The sequence below is a fragment of the Pleurodeles waltl genome, chromosome 1_2 (genome assembly GCF_031143425.1).
Source record: "Pleurodeles waltl isolate 20211129_DDA chromosome 1_2, aPleWal1.hap1.20221129, whole genome shotgun sequence".
NCBI classification, from domain to species: Eukaryota; Metazoa; Chordata; class Amphibia; order Caudata; family Salamandridae; genus Pleurodeles; species Pleurodeles waltl.
Window position 1 is genome coordinate 1,025,455,178 of NC_090437.1, and position 26,721 is coordinate 1,025,481,898.

Consider the following 26,721-nt stretch of genomic DNA (forward strand, 5'->3'; position numbering starts at 1 on the left):
TATCACTTATTGATACCGCTGTCAGGGTCCTGGGGCAGGTAGTCCTTAAGAGATTGTCGGGTTGGGCTGTGGAGTTGAATATTATCATAGACTCCTAGTACAGTTTCAGGCCATGTTTAGGCACTGTTGATCAGTGTCTAAACCTTGTGATTCAGAAATTACTGTGGCTAAAAGGGGTCCTCTTTTTGGGGGTTCTATGGATCTCTGCCTTCGATCGGGTGATTCGCTCAAAGTTGTGAGCCTTGTTGTGCTTAGAGCTAGAACGAGATCCAATTTGTTTTAGCAGACCTCAGTATGGAAATGTCTGCCTCAGTCAGATTTAAGGAGGATGGTGCCTGTACTAAATGCTTTTGTATTATCAGAGCAGTCAGATGGGTGCATTTTTGCCTATTTTTTTATGTACCATTTATAGTAATGGGTTAGAGGCTGCTCTGGTGAGAGTGCAAGGAGATCTCCCCAGGCAGGTACGTGGTGTAGGAAGCAGGCTCTGTATATACTGTATCAAAATGAGATATAGTGTCACAGAGTCCAGGGGTTCCCCATTGGCTTAACAGAGGCTAAAGTAGATAATACTAATGCTCTCTTTTGTGGTAGTGTGGTCAAGCAGTTAGGCTTATCAGAGGGTAGTGCAAAGCATTTGTTGTACACACACAGACAATAGAAGAGGCACACACTTAGTGACTTAACTCCAGACCAGTGTTTTTATATAGCAAAAATACATTCTCTTAATTTATTTTTAGAACCACAAGATTCAAGTTGCAGGTAAGTACTTCAATGGTTTCGTATTTCACTCGTACCAATAACACTTTGTTTGAAATCGATGTTATACGTTTTTTGAAATATTGGCAATTATCTGTTTTAAACGTTGACAGTGCAATTTTCAGAAACAGTTCCTGAGGGGAAGAAAAGTTAGATCAATTTGCAGGTAATTACAACACTTACAGTTCCAGTCTCTGGGGGTTAGGAAGTCAACAGGTTGGGGTTCATGTTAAGCCCAAACACCCACCACCAGCAACATGGGGCTGGCCGGCTGCAGATGTCAAAGTCTCCTATGGAGACTGGGGGTACCCTGTTTCAGATCTCCAGGCAGGTAAGTACCTGCGTCTTCGGAGGGCACCAAACATACACCCTCAGTGGCGCTGGGGCGGCCGGGTGCAGGGTGAAAACAAGATGTTGGGTCTCCAATGATTCTATGCGAGGGACCCTGGGGTCACTCAGAAGCTGCAGGCGAGGTCCAGGGGGTTGTCTCAGGCAAACCACAGGCTGGACGGGGAGGAGGGCCGCCTGCTGAAAGTTGTTCCACCGTGGGTCGTGTTCTCCAAGGCCTGGGGGCTGCGGGTGCAGTGTGTATTTAGACATCAGATATCTTCATCTGGAGCTTTGCGGTCAGGTAGGTCCTCGGGATTCCCTCTGCAGGCGTCGTCGTGGAGGGGTGGAGAGCTCAACCCAGGGTGGGCACTTGCTGTGAATTGCCTGGGGATCCTCTCTAGATGGTTGGGGCACCTGGACACGGGGCGTGGGCACCTGGTGCAGAGTGGTCAGGACTCACGCATTTGGAGTGATACTGGAGTCCTTAGTTGTTGTTTCTTCTTGCCCAGGGCAACTGTCAACGGGGGTTCTTTGTTCTTTTGGGTGCAGGGCTATCCTCTAGAGCTTGGCAGAGGTTGCTGGTCTCGCTGGATGCGTCGCTGTTCTTCTGCAGGTTCTTTGAAGCAGGAGACAGGCCGGTAGGGCTTGGGGCCAAGTCAGTTGTTGCCTTCCTTCTTCTCTGCTGGGGGTTCAACTTAGCAGTCCTTTTTGTCAGGTCACCAGGAATCTGGTGAGCTGGGTTCAGGGAAGCCCTAAAATACAAGATTTAGGGGCGTCACTGGGGTCAGAGGGCAGTAGCCTATGACTGCTGTCCCTGATGGTGGCTATACCCTTCCTGCGTCTACTCCCTTTGGGGAGGGGGGCACAAACCTAATCCTATTGGTCCTTGTCCTCCAAACCAAAATGGAGGATTCTGCAGGGAGGCGGGGGGTCACCTCAGCTCTGGACACCTTAGGAGTGGTCCTAGTTGGAGTGATTACTCCTCCCTGTTTTCCCTAATTTTCCATCCGGACTTGCCGCCAAAAGAGGGGTGTTTTGAGGGGGGGGGGGTGTGAACGGGTGGGGGGGGGGGGAATGGGTGGAGGTCTTCTCCACTAGCTGGAGTGACCTTGGGCATCCACCCAGAGCAGGCTTGTTTCTGGTCTCATAGGGCACAAGGCCGTCACCCCATGGGGTCAGAGACTTGTTTGCAAGTGGCAGGCTGGTACAGACCAGTCAATCCTACACTAGAGGATTGGGTAAAATACAGGGGGCATCTCTGAGAAGCCCTCGGGGTGCTTTTTAGAATAAATCCAACACTGGCATCAGTGTAGGTTTATTGTGCTGGGAAGTTTGATACCAAACTTCCCAGTATTTGGTCAAGTCCCAGACCATGTACTTAATATGGCCACACTGCATTTACACTGTCTAAGAATGGACTTAGACTCTGTAAGGGTAAAATGCTCATGCAGCTATGCCCTCACCTTTTGATATAGTGCACTCTGTCTTAGGGCTGTAAGGCCTGCTAGATGGGTGACTTACCTATGCCACAGGCAGTGATTTGTGGGCATGGCACCCTGAGAGGGATGCCATGTCGACTTTGCCTTTTTCTCCCCACCAACACACACAATCTGCAATGGCAGTGTGCATGTCTTTGGTGAGGGGGTCCCCCTAGGATGGCATAACACATGCTGCAGCACTTAGGGACCCTCCCTGGTCACAGGGCTCTTGGTACCACTGTTACCTTTTACAAGGGACTTATCTGTGTACCAGTGGTGTGCCAATTGTGTAGACAATGGTACATTTTTAGGGAAAGAACACTAGTGCTGGGGCCTGGTTAGCAGGGTCCCAGCGCACTCTGTCAAGTTAGCATCCATATCAGGTCAAAAGTAGGGGGGGTAACTGCAACAAGGGCCAGTTTCCTACACAAGCCCTATCCCCCAGCCCAGGAGACTCAGCCAAACCTGGGAGAGTATTCCTAGTCTGTTAGACGAGGAAGAGTAGGGAAACAGGCTGGTTTGTTGCAGGGCCTACTCTGCGTTACATCCTCTTGTCTAGGTCATTCCCTCTGGGGGAACTGACCTACCTCAACAGTGCTAGGGCCCAATCTGAATTGCTTCTTGTCTGTGTTCTTTTAGTGTCTTCATCCATTCTTTTTATCTTGGGGCTAGAGCCATCTACCTCTGCCAATCCTATCTTAGCCAGGGCCACCCCCAGCTTACCCAAAATAGTTACCCACATCTGGAGTAACCCTACCACGACCAACAGGGTCAGGGGTCCTATCTTGCTAATTGGGATGCAGTCAGACCACCTTGCCAAGGACAGTGCAGCCATAAGGGCTAGCACCCAGCAGAGGCCACTGACAGCTGTCTGTGCCAAGAACTACGCCTTTAGCTCTTCACCAACAGTGGAAGGGGCTAAGATACAGGCTTCTTTGGGTTCAGGGTGCCCGTCTGATGTGGTAGAATGGGGAGGGGGGTTGCCACATCTTTTAGTAAAATACCCCCTTCCACTCTCTCTTCTGTTAGCTGAGGAGTCACCCACTCATGTTTAACAGTTGCTTGACTGGTCAGGACTTCTTGTGGATCAGCCAGGAGTTTATCAGTGCCAACTTTAGGGTTCTCCCCTACTGGAACAGAATCTCCTTGGCTTACTGAAACCTTGGCTAAAGGCTGTCCACCTTCCCTGTTTTTTCTTCTTTCTCTTCTGGGGCCTTCCTTTAGACACTGCAGGGGCAGTGGGCAGTACCTCCAGACTCCTTGGGAGAGGGCTTGACTGGACCAGCTCCTCTTTTGGGCTCTGACCAACCTCGGGTTAGTCATTTCCAAGGAAACAATCAAGGGGGGAAGGCCTGTACTGGCTATCACCCTTTTCCAGCTAAAAGTCCCATCCACTTCTAGGGGCACTAAAGTTACAGGCCTGTTAGTGACCTCCTCTGGGCTAACCCTTACCCTGGCAATCTCACTTGGAATGTTCTACCAGCCTGTCATGCACAATTGTGTGACTGGCACAAGTGTGGTGTGTCTGAGGGCAGTGGCTAGGATTCCATTCACCAATATGTGGTGGAAGTGTCTCCTTCCCTCTGGAATCTGTAACTCACCTGTGGGGCCCATTTTCCAGTTAAAGGCTATGAGGACCTTCTCATCTGAGGAGTCATCCTCCATGGCTTCACTAGCTACCCCTGGGGATTTGCTAATTGGTTTGCTTTTAGTACAAGACGTGACCTTGGTGTGGTGCCCTGTCTGTCTACAGTTGTGGCACAATGCCTTAGTGGCATTCCAGTTTTAACGCTGGTACCCACCTTTGTTTTGGGATGTGTCTTGGGGCCCACCCACCTGGACAGATCTTTTGGGGCCTACTGAGGAATATTTTTATTTATTTATGGGAGTGCCACCCACCTTCTCCTGGGGTGGCTTTGTAACCCCCTTCTTTTGGTCACTACCAGTGGAAGTCTTGGTCACCCTAGTCTTGAACCAGTGGTCTGTCTTCTTTCCCAATTCTTGGAGAGAAATTGGACCTAGTTCTACCAGATAGTGATACAAATTTTCATTGAAGCAGTTATTTAAAATGTGTTCTTTCATTACCAAGTTATAAAGCCCATCATAGTCATGCACTTTATTTCCAGTTCCCCAACCATTCAGTGTTTTCACTTTTCATTGAAGCAGTTATTTAAAATGTGTTCTTTCATTACCAAGTTATAAAGCCCATCATAGTCATGCACTTTATTTCCAGTTCCCCAACCATTCAGTGTTTTCACTTTTCATTGAAGCAGTTATTTAAAATGTGTTCTTTCATTACCAAGTTATAAAGCCCATCATAGTCATGCACTTTATTTCCAGTTCCCCAACCATTCAGTGTTTTCACTGAGTAGTCTATAAAATCAACCCAGGACTGGCTTGAGGTTTTGTGAGCCCCCCTGAACCCAATAGTATACTCCTCAGTGGTGAATCCAAAGCCCTCAATGAGGGTAGCTGTCATGTGGTCATAGGATTCAGCATCTGCACCAGTGAGTGTGAGGAGCGTATAACCCTACAGTTACCAGTAAACAGTTCCCAAAGAAGAGCTTCCCAATGAGACTTTTTTAATCTTCTGTTTCCACAGGCCCCCTCAAAGGCTGTGAACCACTTGGTGATGTGATCCCCGTCCTCATATTTGGGGACAATCCCTTTTGGGATTTTAAAGGGTGTCAGAATACTCTCTGTCTCTAGTTCTTATGTTGCTGCTACAGTAAGTGGGTGTTAAGCCCATTTCTGCTCTCTCCCTTTCTATAGCCAGGAGTTGCTGCTCTAAAGCTAATCTTTTGGCCATCCTTGCTAGAAGGAGGTCTTTTTCATGAGGCTGCCCTCAATGTTTCTAGAGGAACTGGACTCCCCTGTGGGACTCCCAGATCCTACGAGTACTGTCCTTGGAGGCTGGGACCTTGGGATCCTGCCCTCCCTAGTTAGGTTAGGAGAAGGAAGTTCATCCTCCTGATCCCTAACGTCTTCCCCATCTGAGGGGCGATCTTCCTCCTCAGCAGGGTGGCCCCTTGTATAATCTGCAAAGAGCTCCTGGAGCTTGACCTTGGTAGGGTGGGCACCTGTTTTAATTTTCTGAGGTTGAAAAGATTCCTTAACTCTCTCATCCCAAGATGAAGGTAAGAGGTGAGGTTGAGTTCCACCTCCATGTTCCCTGAGCTACTCATTTTGTTTACTAAGTTTGGGGATTACTTTTAGGGACTAGTAACTTAGAATAACTTTTAAATCTAACTTTTGAATCTAAAAGAAATGCTAAAGGGACTTAACCAATGCCCTAGCAGGACTTTAAATTTTTTGAAATTTAGAAAACTTTGCCAAATTCAAAAATCAGTTTTCTAAAGGCAATTTTGGAATTTAGTTGTGTCATCAGGTATTGGCTGAGTAGTCTAGCAAACGCAAAGTCATAGACCCCACTGCTGATCCACCAATGTAGAAATCTGGCTCTGTATGTATTATAGAAAAGTGAGATATAGTGTGCACAGAGTCCAGGGGTTCCCCAGAGGCTTAGCAGAGGCTAAAGTAGATAATACAAATTCTCTCTTTTGTGGTAGTGTGGTCGAGCAGTTAGGCTTATAAGAGGGTAGTGCAAAGCATTTGTTGTGTACACACTTAGAATAGAAGAAGCACACACTCAATGACTTAACTCCAGACCAATGGTTTTTATATAGCAAAAATATATTTTCTTAATTTATTTTTAGAACCACAAGATTCAAGTTGCAAGTAAGTACTTTAATAGTTTCGTATTTCACACATGAATCGATAAGTTATACAGTTTTTAAAATATTGGCAGTTATCTGTTTTAAAAGTTGACTCTGCTATTTTCAGAAACAGTTCCGGGGGGAAGGGAGAGAGAAAAGATAGATCGATGTGCAGGTAAGTACAACAGCTCCAATCTCCGGGGGTTAGGAAGTCCACAGGTTGGGGTTCAGGTTAACCCCAAACACCCACCACCAGCAACAAGGGGCTGGCCAGGTGCAGAGGTCACAGTGTAGGCAAAATTAACATGGGCTCCAGTGGAGACTGGGGAGCACTCTGTTTCAGATCTGCAGGCAGGTAAGTACCTGCGTCTTCGGAGGGCTGACCTGGGGTGTTTAGAGGAGCACTGGGGGGGCCCACAAGTAAGCCCCAAACATACACCCTCAGCGGCGCTGGGGCGGCCAGGAGTAGGGAGCAAACAAGATGTCGGGTCTCCAATGATTCTCTATGAGGGGACCCTGGGCGTCTCTGAGGCTGCAGGCGAGGTCCAGGGGGCCGTCTCAGGCAAACCACAGGCTGGACAAGGAGTAGGGCTGCCTGCTGAATGTTGCGGCACCGGATGTCAGGTTCTCCAAGGCCCTGGAACTGTGGGTGGAGTGTGTCGTTAGGCTTCAGATATCTTCGTCTGGAGCTTCACGGTCAGGGGGTCCTCAGGATTCCCTCTGCAGGCATCGTCGTGGAGGGGTGGATCGGTCAACCCAGGGTGGGCACTTGCTCAGAATCGCCTAGGGATCCTCTCTAGCTGGTTGGACCACCTGGACACGGGCCGTGGGTGTCGGGTGGCGAGTGGTCAGGACTCACACATTTGGGGTGAGGCTAAAGTCCTTAGTTGTTGAATTTTCTTGGACATTGCCACTGTCCACAGGAGTTCTTAGTCCTTTTGGGTGCACGGCAGTCCTCTGGAGTTTGGCAGAGGTCGCTGGTCCAGCTGGATGAGTCGCTAGTCTTGTGCAAGTTCTTTGAAGCAGGAAACAGGCCAGGAGGGCTGGGGCCAAGAAAAGGATTACACTAGCCAGGCTGTGTGGCTCTGTCCTGGGTTTTAGCTTAAGGGTGGGCAAGAAACCTATAAAAACCTTGATTAACATCTAACCAGCTGAGCGTGTCTTTTAAACCTGTTAAGGCAGTGACATTTGGGGGTACCGGGACTGTAGCTCTTTTCAGTTAGAGAAAAACAAGTTTGTTAGGAGGGTGTTGGGGTTACCTCAAAGCACCCCTACATTTGCAGGGAATTAGGAACTTGGTCTTTGATATATCACAGACATAATCTAACTAAGGCTCTTACTCAGTCGCCTCCTCCTACTCTCAAAATCTCCACAAACTTTGAAAGATCTTTAGTTGTTATCTTCCTTCTTCTCTGCTGGGAATTCAGCTTAGTAGTCCTTCTTTTTGTCAGTTCACCAGGAATCTGGTGAGCTGGGTTCAGGGAAGCCCTTAAATACAAGATTTAGGGGTGTTAGAGAGGTCAGAGGGCAGTAGCCAATGGCTACTGTTCCTGAGGGTGGCTACACTATTCCTGTGTCCACTCTCTTTGGGGGAGGAAGACACACACCTAATCCTATTTGTCCCTGTCCTCCAAACTAAGATGAAGGATTCTGCATGGAGGGGGTCACCTCCGCTCTGAACACCTTAGGGGTGTTCCTAGCTGGGGTGCTCACTCCTCCCTGTTTTCCTGTCGGACTTGACGCCAAAAGTGGGGCTTTGTCCAGGAGGCGTGCATCTCCACTAGCTGGAGTGCCCTGGGGCATTGTAACATGAGGCCTGAGCCTTTGAAGCTCATCGCCAGGTGTTAAAGTTCCTGCAGGGGGAGGTGTGGAGCCCCTCCACCCAGAGCAGGCTTTGATTCTGGCCTTAGAGGGCACAACACCCTCACCCCATGGGGTCATTTGTCTGCTAGTGGCAGGCTGGTACAGACCAGTCAGTCCTACACTAGATGATTGGGTAAAATACAGGGGGCATCTCTAAGATGCCCTCTGTGTGCTTTTTAGAATAAATCCAACACTGGCTGAGTGTGAGTTTATTGTGCCCGGACCTCCCAGTATTCGGTCAAGCCATTATGGAGCAGTCGAGTTCGAAATGACAACCACCAGACCATATACTTAATATGGCCACACTGCGCTTACACTGTCTAAGAATGGACTTTGACACTGTAGGGGCATATTGATCATGCAGCTATGCCCTCACCTATGGTGTGCCCTGCCTTTGGGTTGTAAGGCCTGCTGGAGGGGTGACTTACCTATGCCACAGGCAGTGTTTTGTGGGCATGGCACCTGGAGAGGGATGCCATGTCGACTTTGCGTTTGTTTCCCCACCAACACACACAATATGCAAAAGCAGTGTGCATGTGTTTGGTGAGGGGTCCTTTAATGTGGCATAACACATGCTGCAGCCCTTGGGGACCCTCCCTGGTCACAGGGCCCTTGGTACCACTGGTACCTTTTTACAAACAACTTATCGGTGTGCCAATTGTGGAGACAATGGTACATTTTTAGGGAAATAACGCTGGGGCTTGGTTAGCAGGATCCCAGCACACTCTGTCAAGTCAGAATCAGTATAAGGCAAAATGTGGGGGGGTAACAGCAACAAGGGCCAGTTTCAAACACATGGGCCTTGCCTGTTCTCTTATATGCAGACAATGATGTCCTTATGTCAATGATTGCACTAGGACTTCAATTACTGCTTGACTCTTATGTAGTGTTCATGGAGGGCCTGGATCTCTCTGTGAACACTATGAAATCTTTTGTGATGGTTGCAGAGGAAAGCCAGCTAAAACCAAAAGTCATTTCTGCCTTACTGCCAAGATCTCTCAAGTTCGAACTTTTACCTATTTGGGTATTCTTTTTGATCAGCAATCTTCCTGGGGTCCTTCTATCTGTTCGAAAAGGCTTACACTAGCCAGGCTGTGTGGCTCTGTCCTGGGTTTTAGCTTAAGGGTGGGCAAGAAACCTATAAAAGCCTTGATTAACATCTAACCAGCTGAGCTTGTCTTTTAAACCTGTTAAGGCAGTGACATTTGCGGGTGCTGGGACTGTAGCTCTATTCAGTTAGAGAAAAACAAGTTTGTTAGGAGGGTGTTGGGGTTACCTCAAAGCACCCCTACATTTGCAGGGAATGAGGAACTTGTTCTTTGATATATCACAGACATAATCTAACTAAGGCTCTTACTCAGTCGCCTCCTCCTGCTCTCAAAATCTCCACAAACTTTGAAAGATCTTCGGATGGATCCCAGCAGACTGTCGCAGGACAGTCACCCACACCTTAGTCACAAGCAAGCTCAACTACGGCAATGCCCTCTATGCCGGCACCTCAACTAGAAACATCAAAAAACTACAACTCTTCCAGAACGCAGCCACCAGACTCATTCTGGACCTCCCAAACCGAGAACACATCTTCCAACACCTGAGGACTCTCCACTGGCTACTGGTCGAGAAGCGAATCACCGTCAAGCTACTCACCCACACGTACAAGGCCATACACAACGCTGGACCAGCCTACCTGAACCACTTCGTCTCCATCCACATCCCCGCCAGATCCCTCTGCTCTGCCCAGATAGCCCTGGCCACCATCCCTCACATCCGCAAAACCACCGCCGGAGGATGATCCTCCACCTACATTGCAGCTAAGAGCTGGAAAAACCTCGCCCACACATCAGAGAAAGCCCGTCGCTCACCATCTTCAGGAAGAACTTCAAGACGTGGCTCTTCGAATGAGGCCCCTCCCCCCAGCGCTTTGAGACCTTCACGGGTGAGTAGCCACGCTCTACAAAAACTGATTGATTGATTGATGTTGGCTTTCGCTATGGTGCAAGAGGGAGACTGAACTTAATCGGCTTATAGTCTGGGTCTGCCTCTCTCTGGATAACTCTAAAGCCGTTTCCTAGTTGAACTATGTTAAGTCGGAATTAGCAGTCTTGGGCTGCCCCAGCTTATTCACCCATTCAGACAAGATTGTTAAGGTTGACTTGTCATGGGTCAAACATAATTTCCTTCAGCCCCTTTCTGCTGTTAGGGAGTGTCTTGAAATGTGGAAACTAGCTGTCTGGGCATATTATCTGACAAAATCAGTCAACTCAATTGAGCCATATTTGACCTGGGTTACTAATATTTACCACCAACAGCTTTTAACCAGGTTTAGGATGAACTCATTCCTCCAACGAATCATCTTTCCTCAAGGCTGGGCTGCTGATGGTACCTTAGACCTGTGTGTGTGATAATACTTCAGCTCCTGACCATCACCCATGTAGTAATGTTCTGCACTTTATGTACTATCCGCAGGCGAACGTTTTTGGTTCCTGTATAAGGGTGGCCCATTTTAAGCAAGTAAAGCCTGCAATGTTTTTTCTTCTTATGTTTGTAGGAGCTTCGTGCCTGTGTACATATGGGCCATTTTTAAGTTGTATTGTCAAGATGAGAGGGGCTGGGCCACAATCCCGCCCATGGAGGTCGGGTGAACCATGCTTGCTTTTGGACCACAATCTTTCATGGTTATGTGTTTTAACCGAATAAAGAATTTATCTAGCTACTATGCAGAGGTGCCTGCTGTCGCCTCTGCTGTTTGCACTATGCTTGGAACCGCCGGCCTGCTTGGTGCGTTGCAGAGTGGACGTAGTGGGATTCCCCCAGATAAAGGACACCGTGGAAAAACTGTACCCATATGCAGATGGTGCATTGGTGTACATGTTGGACCCAGAACGGACAATCCTGGCAGTGATATTGGTACTTACTCACACTTACATAAACTAGGATAAGTCAGTTCTCTACCAGACTGGGATGGCCTTAGGACATTGCAGTCGACTTCAGGCTGAACAAGAATGGCATTCAATACTTGGGCATAGAGGTCATTATGAATGTGGAGCGCTTCCTTGACCTCAACTTAGTAATAAGGGACTTCCAAGCTGATATGGAAAGGTGCCGAAAACGTCCACAAACACGAATTTAGCCACCCTGTAAAAAAATGATCACACTGCCCAAACTGCTCTGTGTATTGCAGATCTACTTGTATCTCGTCCTTGAACACTACTTTGCTAAGTTGTATACAGCGCTCCACACAGTGCTCTAGGATGGAGGCGCTCCTAGAGTGGCCCTGCGAACACTGTACAGGTCAGTTTATGATGGAGGCCTAGCACACTGCCAGAAATGCGAGTGTGTCATAGGGCCACTCAGTTACACATTATTAACGAATGGGGACATAGTCCACAAGATGAGCTTACATACCAGGTAGAGAGAGCGGTAATGGTAGTGAAGACACACATCCACTCCACATACAGGGAGCAAGACAGGCACATCCTACTGGAACCAACCCGGACGACCATGAGGAACTGGGATGGGACTATCAGGGACCTGAGGTGGAAGGGCAGCCTCACTGTACCCATTCCCCTTGTGGAAAGGCACCTCCTTGGCAGAAGTGGGCAAACTCACCAGATTTCACAGCTGTGAGAAAATTGGTATGGACACCGTGGGTGTCCTGTTGAGGGGTGGCTCAAGACGTTCAAGACACTCCAACAAGCATACACCTTAGCCCCCAATCAGATGGTCCGATATATGCAAATCTCTCATGCCCTAGAGGCGGAGAGCATGCTAAGCAAGGAGCTTCAAGACGCCAATCCACTGAAGAGCTGGGTCCTGGGGTGCGAGATTACCCACTGGATGGTATCACAGCTATACCAGACCATTCTGAATAATATCCCAGACAACTTAGGAAAACCCGGGGAAAGATAGGAGTCCGATGTAGGACCCCTAGAAAATATTGATTGGGAGGCGTTGTTGATGCACCCCAGGTAGATGGCCATTCAGGCCAGACTGATACTGATTCAATTCAACATCCTATACAGGGTCTACTATAATAGATCTCATTTACATAAAATGGGGAGGGCTGATAGCCCTTTGTGTCTGTGGGAGGGGTGGGGGACTCCTCTTTTGCAGAATTTCTACCCTCCACTTGTTTCTTCCTTCATACCACCACCGCTGTCGTATCTACTGATACTGTCTCTGCCACCTACACCACAACCTCAACCACAAGTTTTTTCTTCAGAATCTCTGCCATGTCTATCATCACTGACCCCATCACCATGTTCTGTAGCGCAACGCATAGGGACATGGGAGACCACGATTCTCCTCTTCCCCCATAGCAGTCGGTATTCATCCGTAAATGAAGAGGATGGTGAGGTATGGAAAAAGGACGGTAGAAGGAAGGTGATCACCAAGAGGAGGAAGAATGGCAGAGCTTCATTCTACCTAAAGACATCAGCAAGAGTCCTCTGCAACTAAAATCTCCACGGAACAACATTGGTCATTTTCATGCCCGCCAAGAATGAGCAACAAATAAATTTGACCTTCCAATGTCTTTATTGCAGCCAGTTTCACTGGTTTCCAAATTGCAACCTGTCTAATGAATAGATATGGGGCAGGTCATTATATGACCTCCTATTCCTTGCTTTAGGAACTGACCTATAAGTACATAGGCTTCTTCACAAAAACAAATGGTGGTTGTTAAACTTTTTGTGCACAATTTGCGACTAGTATATTAGTACATCTGGCCCTAAATTCTCTCTGATGATGCAGTGCCAGGTGATGGCGAGCCTTCACAAAACGCTCATAGTGCCTCCGATTAATCCACAGCAAGGCATATTCAGTCAGGGATGTGAAAAATGCATTAGAATCATTTTGTAATTTAGAGATTTCACAGGTTTTTGGACGGCTAAATCATTGAGTACATCTAGCCCCAGGTTCTGCCATGTCAGCTCTTAGGAAAGAGGATGGTACATTACTAACATACCATCTTAATATTCCTGAGGCGTTTGCCTGTTACTTTAGGCAACTGCATGTCTTGAAGTTATTGGATGTTAGTTAATCAGGTTTTGAGAAATGCGGCTTAGGGTAACATCAAACCATTGTTGCTCAGAACATTTCCAGCGGTGACTACTTCCGTATCGATGTCTCTGTTAAAGGATGCAGGTGATTAAAATGAACATTGCTCCATAGTTTAATTATGTCTTTAATATGTTGGCAATGGCTATCCCTAGACTACTTGTAAAGGAAATAGTCTTAATGATCAAAGGTCTTCTCTGGAATGAATTGAGGCCGAAGTTCAAGATTTCAGAACTGTACCCTGTGTACATGGCATGAGGGTTTTCCATTTGCCATATGTGCTGCTATTACATATGACACAAATATCAGGACCTTGTTTTTATACAGATGGTCACCTCTTGTCTGCATGAGGATTCAAAAAAATTCTGTCTGCTAGACATTGTCAGAGTATTCAGGTGGTGACTCCAAGCATAATGGAGGAGCATAAAATCCTGTTTTACTATTCACCTATCACGTATGGCGTGCAGCGCTCAGACAACTTAGGAAGTCACTTACACTCGGAGTCTCCTTTGTGCACAATCACCAAGTTTAGCATTTGAGAGTCTTCGAGCCACTGGGCTCCGTGGTCACAAGGGAGTATAATGAGCATCTTGATGTTCAGTGGAGAAGCACTGCTTCTTGTAGGATTTTGAGGAACAGCCCAGAAAGACAACTAAGTTCAACCCTGTCATAGATTATACCTGGAAAGAAGGGCTCAAACCCACGCACACACCAGCCATGGTACAGTGATACTGGGCCTTGAAAAGAAAAACAGAGCACTGAAGTCTGCACTGGCATGTATAACTGCATATGTAAGCTGGATTCCATTATTACAGCACAGGCTCAGAGGCAGTCAAAAATCCTGTAACTGTCCTCCTGATAGACATGGGAGACGTCTTGATAAGTTAGGCTGCAAAATCAGGTCGACGGCCGTGAAATCCACCAAGGCAGATGCCTTAGCCATCTTTGGTCACTACTGCTGCCGGTTCAAACTCTGTGGCATTTAGTTCAATACTAAAAGATTTAAGCATGTGTAGGAAGTTGGCTCTGTATGTACTATTTCAAAGTAAGAAATAGCATGCACAGAGTCCAAGGGTGCCCCTTAGAGGTAAGATAGTGGCAAAAAGAGATAATTCTAATGCTCTATTTTGTGGTAGTGTGGTCGAGCAGTAGGCTTAACAGAGGGTAATGTTAAGCATTTGTTGTACACACACAGGCAATAAATGAGGAACACACACTCAAAGACAATTCCAGACCAATCGGTTTTTATATAGAAAAATATATTTTCTTAGTTTATTTTAAGAACCACCATTTCAAGATTTACAATCAATACTTTAAATGAAAGGTACTTCACTCAGGTATCATAGAAAATTAGAATCAGCAAAATAGCATGTACGGTTTTGGCAAAAATGGCAATAAGCTATTTTAGAACTAGACAGTGCAAATTTCAACAGTTCCTGGGGAGGTAAGTGTTTGTTAGTTGTGCAGGTAAGTAAACCACCTACAGGGTTCAAAGTTGGGTCCAAGGTAGCCCACCGTGGGGGGTTCAGGGCAACCCCAAAGTTACCACACCAGCAGCTCAGGGCCGGTCAGGGGCAGAGGTCAAAGTGGTGCCCAAAACACATACACTTCAATGGAGAAGGGGGTGCCCCGGTTCCAGTCTGCCAGCAGGTAGGTACCCGCATCTTCGGAGGGCAGACCAGGGGGGTTTTGTAGGGCACCAGGGGGGACACAAGTCAGCACAAAAAGTACACCCTCAGCGGCACGGGGGTGGCCGGGTGCAGAGTGCAAACAGGCGTCAGGTTTGCAATGGAGTTCAATGGGAGACCCAAGGGTCTTTTCAGCGAAGCAGGCAGGCAAGGGGGGGGGGGGGGGCTCCTCGGGGTAGCCACCACCTGGGCAAGGGAGAGGGCCACCTGGGGGTCGCTTCTGCACTGGAGGTCGGATCCTTCAGGTCCTGGGGGCTGCGGGTGCAGTGTCTTTACCAGGCATCGGGTTCTTAGAAGCAGGCAGTCGCGGTCAGGGGGAGCCTCTGGATTCCCTCTGCAGGCGTCGCTGGGGAGGCTCAGGGGGGTCATCTCTGGTTACTCACAGGGTCGCAGTCGCTGGGGAGTCCTCCCTGTAGTGTTGTTTCCCTGCAGGTCGAGCCGGGGGCGTCGGGTGCAGAGTGGAAAGTCTCACGCTTCCGGCGGGAAACGTGCAGTCCTTTAAAGTTGGTTTCTTTGTTGCAAAGTTGTTTCTTCTTTGGAGCAGAGCCGCTGTCCTCGGGAGTTCTTGGTCCTTTTAGATGCAGGGTAGTCCTCTGAGGCTTCAGAAGTCGCTGGACCCTGGGGAACGCGTCGCTGTTGCAGTTTTTCTTGACGTCGGAAGACAGGCCGGTAGAGCTGGGTCCAAAGCAGTTGGTGTCTCCGTACTCTCTGCAGGGCTTTCAGGTCAGCAGTCCTTCTTCGTCTTCAGGTTGCAGGAAAATATCTTGCTTGGTTCTGGGGGCCCCTAAATACTCAATTTAGGGGTGTGTTTAGGTCTGGGGGTTAGTAGCCAATGGCTACTAGCCCTGAAGGTGGCTACACCCTCTTTGTGCCTCCTCCCTGAGGGGAGGGAGCACATCCCTAATCCTATTGGGGGAATCCTCCATCTGCAAGATGGAGGATTTCTAAAAGTCAGAGTCATCTCAGCTCAGGACACCTTAGGGGCTGTCCTGACTGGCCAGTGACTCCTCCTTGTTTTTCTCATTATCTCCTCCGGCCTTGCTGCCAAAAGTGGGGCCGTGGCCGGAGGGGGCGGGCATCTCCACTAGTTGGAGTGCCCTGGGGCGCTGTAACAAAGGGGATGAGCCTTTGAGGCTCATCGCCAGGTGTTACAGTTCCTGCAGGGGGAGGTGAGAAGCACCTCCACCAAGTACAGGCTTTATTACTAGCCACAGAGTAACAAAGGCACTCTCCCCATGTGGCCAGCAACATGTCTGGTGTGTGGCACGGCTGGCAAAACTAGTCAGCCCACACTGGAAGTCGGGTATGTTTTCAGGGGGCATCTCTAAGATGCCCTCTGGGGTGTATTTCACAATAAAATGTACACTGGCATCAGTGTGCATTTATTGTGCTGAGAAGTTTGATACCAAACTTCCCAGTTTTCAGTGTAGCCATTATGGTGCTGTGGAGTTCATGCATGACAGACTCCCAGACCATATACTCTTATGGCTACCCTGCACTTACAATGTTTAAGGTTTTGCTTAGACACTGTAGGGGCATAGTGCTCATGCACCTATGCCCTCACCTATGGTATAGTGCACCCTGCCTTAGGGCTGTAAGGCCTGCTAGAGGGGTGACTTATCTATGCCATAGGCAGTGTGAGGTTGGCATGGCACTCTGAGGGGAGTGCCATGTCGACTTAGTCATTTTCTCCCCACCAGCACACACAAGCTGGCAAGCAGTGTGTATGTGCTGAGTGAGGGGTCCCCAGGGTGGCATAAGACATGCTGCAGCCCTTAGAGACCTTACCTGGCATCAGGGCCCTTGGTGCCAGGGGGTGCCAATTGTGGAAACAAAGGTACATGTTAGGTAAAGAAAACTGGTGCTGGGGCCTGGTTAGCAGGCCTCAGCACACTTTCAAATCATAACTTGGCATCAGCAAAGGCAAAATGTCAGGGGGTAACCATGCCAAGGAGGCATTTCCTTACAGCATGTCTCCCCAATTCCTTCTTCTTTGCCATGAATACTTTAGCTCAGTCCTCAGCCAGGAGATTCCTGGAGAGCTGCTCTTGCCAGCACAGGCACAGTAACTCACTCGTAGGTCCGAGCGCAGGCGTTCTCTAATAGTCCCATAGAGACCAGAGACCACATCCCAGAACCATCTTCAATTTGCACAGGGCCACTTACCAGCATGCAAGAATACTGCTTTTTGGGCTTCTAGATCCTGACTGGCACCTGGGTTGACTACCAAGGTGGGAAATCTGCAGTTAGAGTATCAACCAGCAAGAGCATTGCCAAAGGTGAGTAACTTGTTTGTTTAGCCAGTTCTTTTCATATAAACCTTTTATGCGCCATTTATACTGTGTAGCTTTTTGAAGTGAGCAATGTGCCTTTTCTCAACGATTAAGCACTCCAAACATCCTTTAATCTCAGTCCATATTTTTATGATGCACTTAAGTTTTGATACTTTAAATTGTGTTCTGCACAAACTACAGTAGTGGAATTATCAATTGGATGTCTGTCTTTCAAACCATATCTGCTAGAATGCTATCACATTTTGTTTGACCCAGGCTTTGAACTAACACAAGATTTTAGGAAACACTTTACATACACTTGATTTGCAAAAGATGTAGGTGAATGGTACCATATAGGGAAAACGCAATGCTCAGTTTTATAAGTCAAACAACTGCATAGTTTGGATACATTGTTTTCAGCGCTTTTGAGGCTAATGTGTGCTTTCTCATCTCCTCTTAGGTCAAAGCCGCATTCACCCGGGGCTATAACAAAGAAGCCCATATGACTCCTTATTCACTTCAGGTGGTGAAAGCATCGAAACGGGGGGCAGCATCTCTGCCTGATTCTGAAATGAATGAAGACCCAACCTTGGACGACTCACTGCCTGACGAAAAGGATGAGGATATTGAGACCGATGCAATGATTAAGGTTCTTTTTTATCATGCTACTAGCTTTCACATTTTACCTTCACTTTACATCAGTGGTGATGTTACTGTTTTCGCCAGGATAATAACTCTTGGTTCAGGGCTAGGTGAAGCTCAGTTGATTATTGAATGTTTGTACTGCCTGGTACCATAAAGATCTCCGACTCCTTTGGGAGAATGGTACACAAGTAGTATGATTTGTAAATGTAGAGTCAAAGGAGAAACGCAAATGATGAGCTTCCACACCTTGTGTCCAGATATAGCCAAACATTGTATTGTCCAGAAAATCAAATTCAAAGACAGCACACAAGAGATGCCCACAGTGGCACTTTTGTTTGTAGGACCACAGATGCACCAGTAAGTAAAATTATACCAGTACAAAAAGCCAAGCATCAACAAGCTAAACATAAACTAAAATGGTCTGTGGATAATGTTATTAAATTTAACAGGCTGCTGACCTCCATCAAGGAACTAATAATGCATGAACCTAATAGCTGTGCAAGGTCTCAGGCTACAAGATCAATTCCACATAGTTCTGTCTAGTTCCTAATTTGTGCCAAGTTGCACAAATTAGGTAGCCTGGCTGATGAAGGGTGACACCTTGAAACCGGTCCCAGAATGCTTGTTTCTGGTTCAGGGAGGACCTGGCCTGGCAGTTTGGGCTGAACTGTTTCCATGGGAAACATTGTCAAGACTGATTCGCATATGCCTGGTTCCAAACTGGAATGGCATGACAAGCAAAAAAACGAATGGATTAAACCCAGATTTATGACTGGGAGTGAATGTTTGATTTTCTCTGCATTCCGTCTATCTCTTGTTTTTGCATGTGCCGCCCCAAGTGGGAAGGGTATGCCCAAACATGGGTCCCGTGCTTGCTATGCCACCATATTCAAGCTAGCCTGACTGATGAAGGGTGATACCCTGAAACCCGTCCGAGGATGCTTGTTTATGGTTCAGGGAGGACCTGGCCTGGCAGTTCGGGCTGGACTGTTCCCACGGGGAACAGGGTCAAGACTGATTTGCATATGGCTGGGTCCTAACTGGAATGGTGTGGCGAGCAAACAAAACTGATGGATTAAACCCAGATCTGTGAATGTTTGATTTGCTCTGCACTCCGTCCATCATCTGCTGTTTTTTGCAAGGGTTGCAGGTGATGTGGCACCAGCACTCATTTTTGGGGACCAGAACTTGACCCACAGTAAGAAAGGCATAACATGTAGAAAGTAGGTAGAAGACCTAAAAACATTAACAATGCGAGCAAGCAAGGATAACAAGTAAAGCAAAGCTCCGATACTGGAGAGGGTCCAAAGTCACTATTCTCCTGTGTAAAGTGCCTTATTCACAAGGTGGGGGACTTGACCAGAGGACAGGGACCCAAAGTCCTCTAGAAATACAGGAAAAAGGTAAAGTCCCACTCTAAGAAATCTTGGGGTTATCAAGTTCAAAGTTTATTGCAGTGCTATTCAGACGTTTTACTTCCAAAATTTCAAAAAGTCACTTTATTTCCATAGCAAAGGCAACATCCAAAGTAATGACACGAGAAAAGAGAATCAGCCAACACGTGTTTCGCCCCCTCTGGCTATATAAGCCGGGGCTTTCTCAAGGCTGAAAGAGAAAAGAAAAATCAAACTCGCTGATAATGTTGATCAAAATACGGCGAAAAAGAATTATCGAGATACCTTCAAAAAACCACCGAAAAGTGAGCAAAAAAACAAAATCCTGTGTGAAAGAGTTACCGATGTGAAATTCCAAGGTTGGAAAAGTCTTAAACCCAAACATGGGAAAAAGTTAACAAGCATTTATAATTTGTTTAGTTAGTTATTCAATTACACTATCGTTGATATCATTATTATTATTTATTTTTTCTCACGTTTCTCTTTTAAGTCTGAAATGCCTCAACATTTGATTAATGTTTCTTTACAGAATATGACTGACTTAATATTAAAATTATAAATGCTTGTTAACTCTTACGGTATGTTAGCTCAATTTGTTTCATCATTTTTTCACCTCTCACTCTCTAGTATTGGTTTACCTTCTTTGGGGCACCTCTAGTTTTTTCTGGACTTGGGCACCAAATGCTCAATCACTATTTCATCTCTCTCCTGTACATTTTTCTGTAATAATAAATAAAAAAATCTCTCTTAAAAGATTTCTCTTTAAATTAGAGTGATCATGATACTAGTCGAAGTGACCTTGTTTATCTCTCGGATTTAATATTTTTGTTGTATTCACAGTTTCTCTTTTTCTTTCTAACTACTCAGACTGAATAACATCACAGCACTTGTAGCAAGCTTGGTTCTGTATGATTCCAAACTGTTTTCTTTCTTATTCTCAAGGACTCTGTATCTCACTTTAATAGCTTACTAATTTTTTCCCATGTTTGGGTTTAAGACTTTTCCAACCTTGGAATTTCACATCGGTAACTCTTTCACACAGGATTTTGTTTTTTTGCTCACTTTTCGGTGGTTTTTTGAAGGTATCTCGATAATTATTTTTCGCCGTATTTTGATCAACATTATCAGCGAGTTTGATTTTTCTTTTCTCTTTCAGCCTTGAGAAAGCCCCGGCTTATATAGCCAGAGGGGGCGAAACACGTGTTGGCAGATTCTTTTTTCTCGTGTCATTACTTTGGATGTTGCCTTTGCTATGGAAATAAAGTGACTTTTTGAAATTTTGAAAGGATAACAAGTAACCTGCAAGTGAGGTAAAGAGACAGGATGGTTGAAGAGGCATGAGGTGCAATCAAGTCTAAGTAGCCATTATGTTTGGCCCGTGATAGGCTTCTTAGAAAATCTTTGGGCCCTTGCACTTACCTTTTCATAAATTAATTAATTACTGGTTCTTTGAAATCTGAAATTCTGAACGTGTCCTTAGGTAAACTGAAAAATGTGTCATTGGATGTAGCAAATATCTGTGAATTAATGTCACTAATAGCTACCACAATACCCGCAAGCCAGGCTATAACCCTAGCTATTTAAGTTTATAAAAATTGATTTTTTTATAGACCCAACTGGAGTAGCCCTAGACTGACTAGAGTAAAGTGAACTGGAATAGTCCTTTTACAGTGGGGATGGAGAGTGCAGCATATCACAAAGAGAATGCATGTCTTGCCGATTCACCTGTTTAACATGATCCTAGTAAAACAGCCCAGTTTTCATCACACTTCCACAGAAGGAGTGGCATGCTCAACTTTGGTGAAGACTGATGTTTATGGACTAAGGATACTTGCTGAAACAGCAAAAGAGCTTTGGCGCATTACTGTGAACACATGAAACAGGCTACACCCAGAACAGAACTTGTGGGCCAGCTAAGCAACTTTGACTGATAAAAATCCCTATACGCCAAATACAACCAAAATAGCAACACAGGCCTGCGTTACAGCATTTAGAGGCTTAACCAGTATTCCCTCACCTTTCATCCCCACTCATTGTGCTAGCCAGTCACATCTGTAATCAAGGCAGGTAATGTTAAAGCGTTGACAAGGGACATGACGTCAACTGGTTGAACTGCTCCACAAGAGGAAACGGAGTCTTTCTGTGACCGTATAACTAAATTTGAAGTTTGGAAATATTGACAGTTATTACTACCATCTAAATCCACCGTAAAATGTATCTGTTGGCGAGAGCGTGTAAAAGTAATCAGCTTATTCTCGTTTCTGAGCCCAACCAAATAGAAGGCACAATAGGAACGTGATCAGACCCGGAAAGACACGCTGACGCAGAGGCAGGCCAGCAAAACATATATGTCATTGCTAAAGCAGACTATAGTATAAATTGCTTCATGAATGGCATTACACATGAGCCAGTCTGAAAGTGCATCATCCTAGTAAGTGTGGCAGCTGCTGGAGTCTGTCCGAAGCAGGTAACCACCATTTACGCGCGGTGAAGTGCATTTTTGGATAGCTGCAAGGGGAAACATAGCCAAAAGAGCAGAATAATAGATTCCCTGAAGGCCACTTCAGCTAAGTCTTGGAGATTCAGACCCTTCCCTCCCCCCTTCAGCAAAAGGGAATCTGTGATGCTTATGGGAGCCATCGATAGCTTCCCGTAAGAGGCAAGATCATGTGAATAATAATTTAAAGTAATTTGCAGAATTCTGTCATTTTAGACTCTTTCAAAGGTAATCCACACATCGTGTTTTGAGCGGTCTATAATTGCACTTTAAAGCAATCTCTGCCATGTTAGTAGAGCAGAGTAAGTATGTAGGGAAGTGTAGAGGGGCTGGCGAGTTAAAGCCAGTCCGTTGTTTGTTTGTTTGTTTTTTTTTTTTTTTTTTTATTGTATCGGCAGAGAGACGCACCCTCTGTGACATTATTATCGCATATGTTCATATATGTTCCTGTTGTATTAGCAATTATTGAATACTGCTAAAATAAAAACCTGGAATTGAAAAAAAGTAAACATCAGCTAGGATACCTTAATGTGACAGGACAGTCGAGTGCTCTTTTTCACCATTCGAAAATGTCATTTTGGTAATTATTAAAGTACTGTATTCGATAATTAGAAGAAATATGATTTCTAGTTATTTTTAATATGCAATGTTGCTCTTTGCAGGCCAAGAAAATGAAAGCTTCAAAGGCTGCCTCAAAGTCAGAAAAAAGCGGAGAAGTTAAAAAAGGCAAGGGTAAAGGAAAGAAGACGAAGTGACGTCTTATTCCAGGAAAACAGAACTGTGCGATACTCGGGAGTACTTTCGAGGCACACGAGGACAGGCACGTGTTTCCTGGGATCCTATGTGCGGAAGTGACGGTGACAATTCTAGCTTGGACGTGTGATGCTGTGCTATAAGGCTGCAATGCCTGCTCTTCTCTGTCCTTTTTTGTTAAGAAGTTTATTCGTCTTAGACGCATCAGTTTATTTCCTAAGGAGCGCAGATGAATCCGTTTTCGTTTTTTCAGTCTGTGCGAAAGTGTGCACCTTCGGGGAAGAGGTTATGTGCACGCGGCTCCCTGCAATCATGTAAAGTGCTTCCGCCTCCGGCTCACAGTCTTCACAGGACTTGCGCTTATTTTAATAGTTTCTCTGTTACAAGGTAACATATTTGTAAATAGTATATAGAGTAAGGCTCAAACTGAAATTGGGCATTTCTTTTGTACATTACCTAAAAAGTATCTATATAAAAACTACAATAAAATTAGTTTCACAGAAACTCAGTTTGATTTAAAGTATTAATTTGTTCCTCATACTGTAAGACTTTAATAACCTTTTGGAGGCTCCTGGTGCGTGCTTCCTGTCCGTCGGCATGGCTTATGCTAGGGTGACGGGCGCTGCTCGAGCCATAGATATTAGCGTCTTCACAACTTGTCCTGCAGCTACTTGAAGGCGCGCTGATGCTGCTGACAGCCCTCCCTTGCTTCACCATGCCTGTTCCTGCCTCATGGTCTGCCTCTGGGCGCCGACCAGACTGACTGCCTACGTGACTGTCAGCGTTAACCAGCTGCGCCAGGAGGGCAGCGTGAGTGGCACCGGTTTACCCCAGTGGATGCTAGCAAATGGTATATTTTGATCTGCAGTGAAGTGCTCTCGCTCTCTGTACGCGCGTGCAGCATAGGTGCATGGCAGATTAATCTGTTAGGTGAGAGAGATTGGTTTTTGCTTTGTTTGTTAAATTAGTTATGTTGGGTGTTAATTTCTTATTTCGAATGTTGAATAATAATCTGTTGCTGAGTACGTTTATAAAGCTGATTTAAAAGTAGATACTTTTGAACTGTCATACCTTTGATTTGTTATTGTTGTTCCAGCAGAAATGTTGAGAATTGCCTACACATTGTTCACTAGGACTAATACTGTACTTGTTTCATAAAACTACTTCTCGGTAAAATATATTGCATTTGTAAATGCGTTTTAATCTATAGACCTGAAACACTATGACAACCAGGATTGGTAAGGCCAAAAGGTCTTCTTTAATGTGTTTGTGTGTGCAAACATGCGTGCCATACTGCACCACAGTATTTGTGATGTCAGTTTGCAGCCTATCTCTTTCTGTACCTACCGTTGCTGCAGTTTTTTTAGTTAATTCAAGCCATATCTTTTGACTTTCCAAATGCTTGTTTTACTGCTGGCTTTATAGATTTTTTGGGAACGCAAGATTTGGTTATTGTATAGTGTTAGAAATGGGGTTTTTGGTTGGCAGTCAGGTTACCCTCTGTTCAAGCAAGAACCCTCACTCTAGTCAGGGTAAGTCACACACAATCCAAATTATCCTGTGCCCACCCTCTGGTAGCTTGGCACGAGCAGTCAGGCTTAACTTAGAAGGCAATGTGTAAAGTATTTGTGCAATAAATCATACAATAACACCATATAGCACCACAAAAATACACCACACAGTGCTTAGAAAAATATAGAGTATTTATCTGGATATTTGTAGTTCAACACAATCAAAGATGCAATAAGAATTTGTAGAAATATCACTGAAAAGTGATATAAAGGCCCTCATTCTGACCCTGGCGGTCGGCGGAGAGACGGCGGTCGGACCGCGAACAGACCGGCGGTATTAAAAATGGCATTCTGACCGCGGCGGTCCCCGCCGCGACCGACCGCCACTTCTCCACTCCGACCGCCACGGCGGTCATGACCGCCGGGCTGGAGTTTGCGCACTCCGGCCCGGCGGTCGTCCCAAGACCGCCAAGGGTATTATGACCCTGCCTACCGCCGCGGTTTCTTGCGGGCGGGAACCGCCGTGTGAACCATGGCGGTAAGCACTATCGGGGCCAGGGAATTCCTTCCCTGGCACTGATAGGGGTCTCCCCCACCCCCCACTACCCACCCGAGTCCTCCCCCCACACCCTCCACCCCCCTGCCACCCCCCAGAGGTGGTACGAACCCCCTCCCCACCCCCAGCCCGACATGCACATACATGCACCCCGACATGCACACACCCCCAACATGCACATATACACACCCCCTACACACACATACACAACGGGGACACATACCCGCACACATACATGCAGACATGCGCACCTGCCGAACAGCACACATTACCCATAGACACAGCAGCACCCCCCGCCCGCATACACGCACTCACACACCCCCTCTACACACTCACACGCACACCCCCATGCACGCCCACATCACACAACACCCCCCCCACCCCCTCCCCTCACGGACGATCAACTTACCTTGTGCGTTGGTCCTCCGGGAGGCGACGGGAGCCATGGGGAGGTGACCGCCAACAGAAGACCGCCAACAGAAGACCGCCACACAGAAATGTGGGTCGTAATTCTGTGGGCGGTGTTCTGCTGGCGTGGCGGTGGAGGTTGACCAGTCTCCACTTTCCCGCCGACCGCCAGTGTGGCTGCTGGCGTTTTTCCGGCGGAACGCTCCCAGCGGTCAGAATGCGCACAGCGGCATACTGCCGCGGTCGGCGGTCTTCACCGCGGCGGTAACTCGGCGGTCTTGCGAAAAGACCGCCAGGGTCAGAATGAGGGCCAAAGTGTCTTAAGTCTTTAAAAAGCAAACAAAGTCTCTTTCAAGCACAAAGTACCTGGTTTGGAGTGGAAAATCTCCGCAGAGGGCCGCAGAGGAGGAGATGCGTGGAAAAATGGTGTGTGTGTCGGTTTCGCCCCTTCACACACGGACTTGCGTCGTTATTTTTCACGCGGGGAGACGTGCGTCGTTCTGCGGGAAGAAAAATGGTGTGTGCGTCGGTTTCGCCCCTTCACACACGGACTTGTGTCGTTATTTTTCACTCGGGGAAGACGTGCGTAGTTTTCTGGCACGCGGTCCGACTCCTCCTATGGTTCGCGGGATTACCAGATGTCCCAGGGTCTGTGCGTGGATTCCTCGGCTTGTTATCAGGCTACGCGTCGTTCCGGGAGGCTGTGCGTGGAATTTTCTTTCTCACGGCAGGCGTCGCGTCGATTTCCTCTCTGGAAGCCGGGTGGCGTTGTCCATGCGAGGCCATGCGTCGAAGTTCCGGTCCCCCGTAGGCGTCACGTCGGGCAGCGTCGGCGTACGGCGATTTTCTCACCGCGGAGCAAGCTGTGCGTCGAATTTTTCGGCGCACGAGGAGTCCAAATGAAAAAGAGAAGTCTCTTTGGTCCTGAGACTTCAGGGAACAGGAGGCAAGCTCTATCTAAGCCCTTGGAGAGCACTTTGGCAGCCAGACAAGAGTTCAGCAAGGCAGCAGGCCAACAGCAAGGCAGCAATCCTTTGTAGAAAGCAGACAGGTGAGTCCTTTGAGCAGCTAGGCAGTTCTTCTTGGCAGGATGCAGGTTCTGGTTCAGGTTTCTTCTACAGCAAGTATCTGAGGTGGTAGGGCAGAGGCCCTGTTTTATACCCAAATGTGCCTTTGAAGTGGGGGAGACTTCAAAGAGTGGTTTAGAAGTGCACCAGGTCCCCTTTCAGTTCAATCCTGTCTGCCAGGGTCCCAGTAGGGGGTGTGGCAGTCCTTTGTGTCAGAGCAGGCCCTCCACCCTCCCAGCCCAGGAAGACCCATTCAAAATGCAGATGTATGCAAGTGAGGCTGAGTACCCTGTGTTTGGGGTGTGTCTGAGTGAATGCACAAGGAACTGTCAACTAAACCTAGCCAGACGTGGATTGTAAGGCACAGAAAGATTTAAGTGCAGAGAAATGCTCACTTTCTAAAAGTGGCATTTCTAAAATAGTAATATTAAATCCAACTTCACCAGTCAGCAGGATTTTGTATTACCATTCTGGCCATACTAAATATGACCTCCTACTCCCTTAATATCAGCAGCTGCCACTTCACCAATGTATGAGGGCAGCCCCAATGTTAGCCTATGAAGGGAGCGGGCCTCACAGTAGTGTAACAACGAATGTAGGAGTTTTACACTACCAGGACAGGTAAACTACACAGGTACATGTCCTGCCTTTTACCCACACAGCACCCTGCTCTAGGGGTTACCTAGGGCACACATTAGAGGTGACTTATGTGTAGAAAAAGGGGA

The 26,721-nt window shown here is 47.0% G+C and overlaps 1 protein-coding gene across 1 annotated transcript in view; it reads left to right on the forward strand.

The window, feature by feature from the left end:
* The window catches only part of RFC1 (replication factor C subunit 1), a 622,078-nt gene extending 599,116 nt beyond the window's left edge, over nucleotides 1–22,962 (forward strand). Inside the window, exons 24-25 of the mRNA XM_069202064.1 lie at nucleotides 17,626–17,814; nucleotides 22,364–22,962. Of these exons, the coding sequence (XP_069058165.1) occupies nucleotides 17,626–17,814; nucleotides 22,364–22,456 (282 nt within the window). The 3' untranslated portion in view covers nucleotides 22,457–22,962. The remainder of the gene's footprint in view (nucleotides 1–17,625; nucleotides 17,815–22,363) is intronic.
* Nucleotides 22,963–26,721: the final 3,759 nt, after the last annotated feature.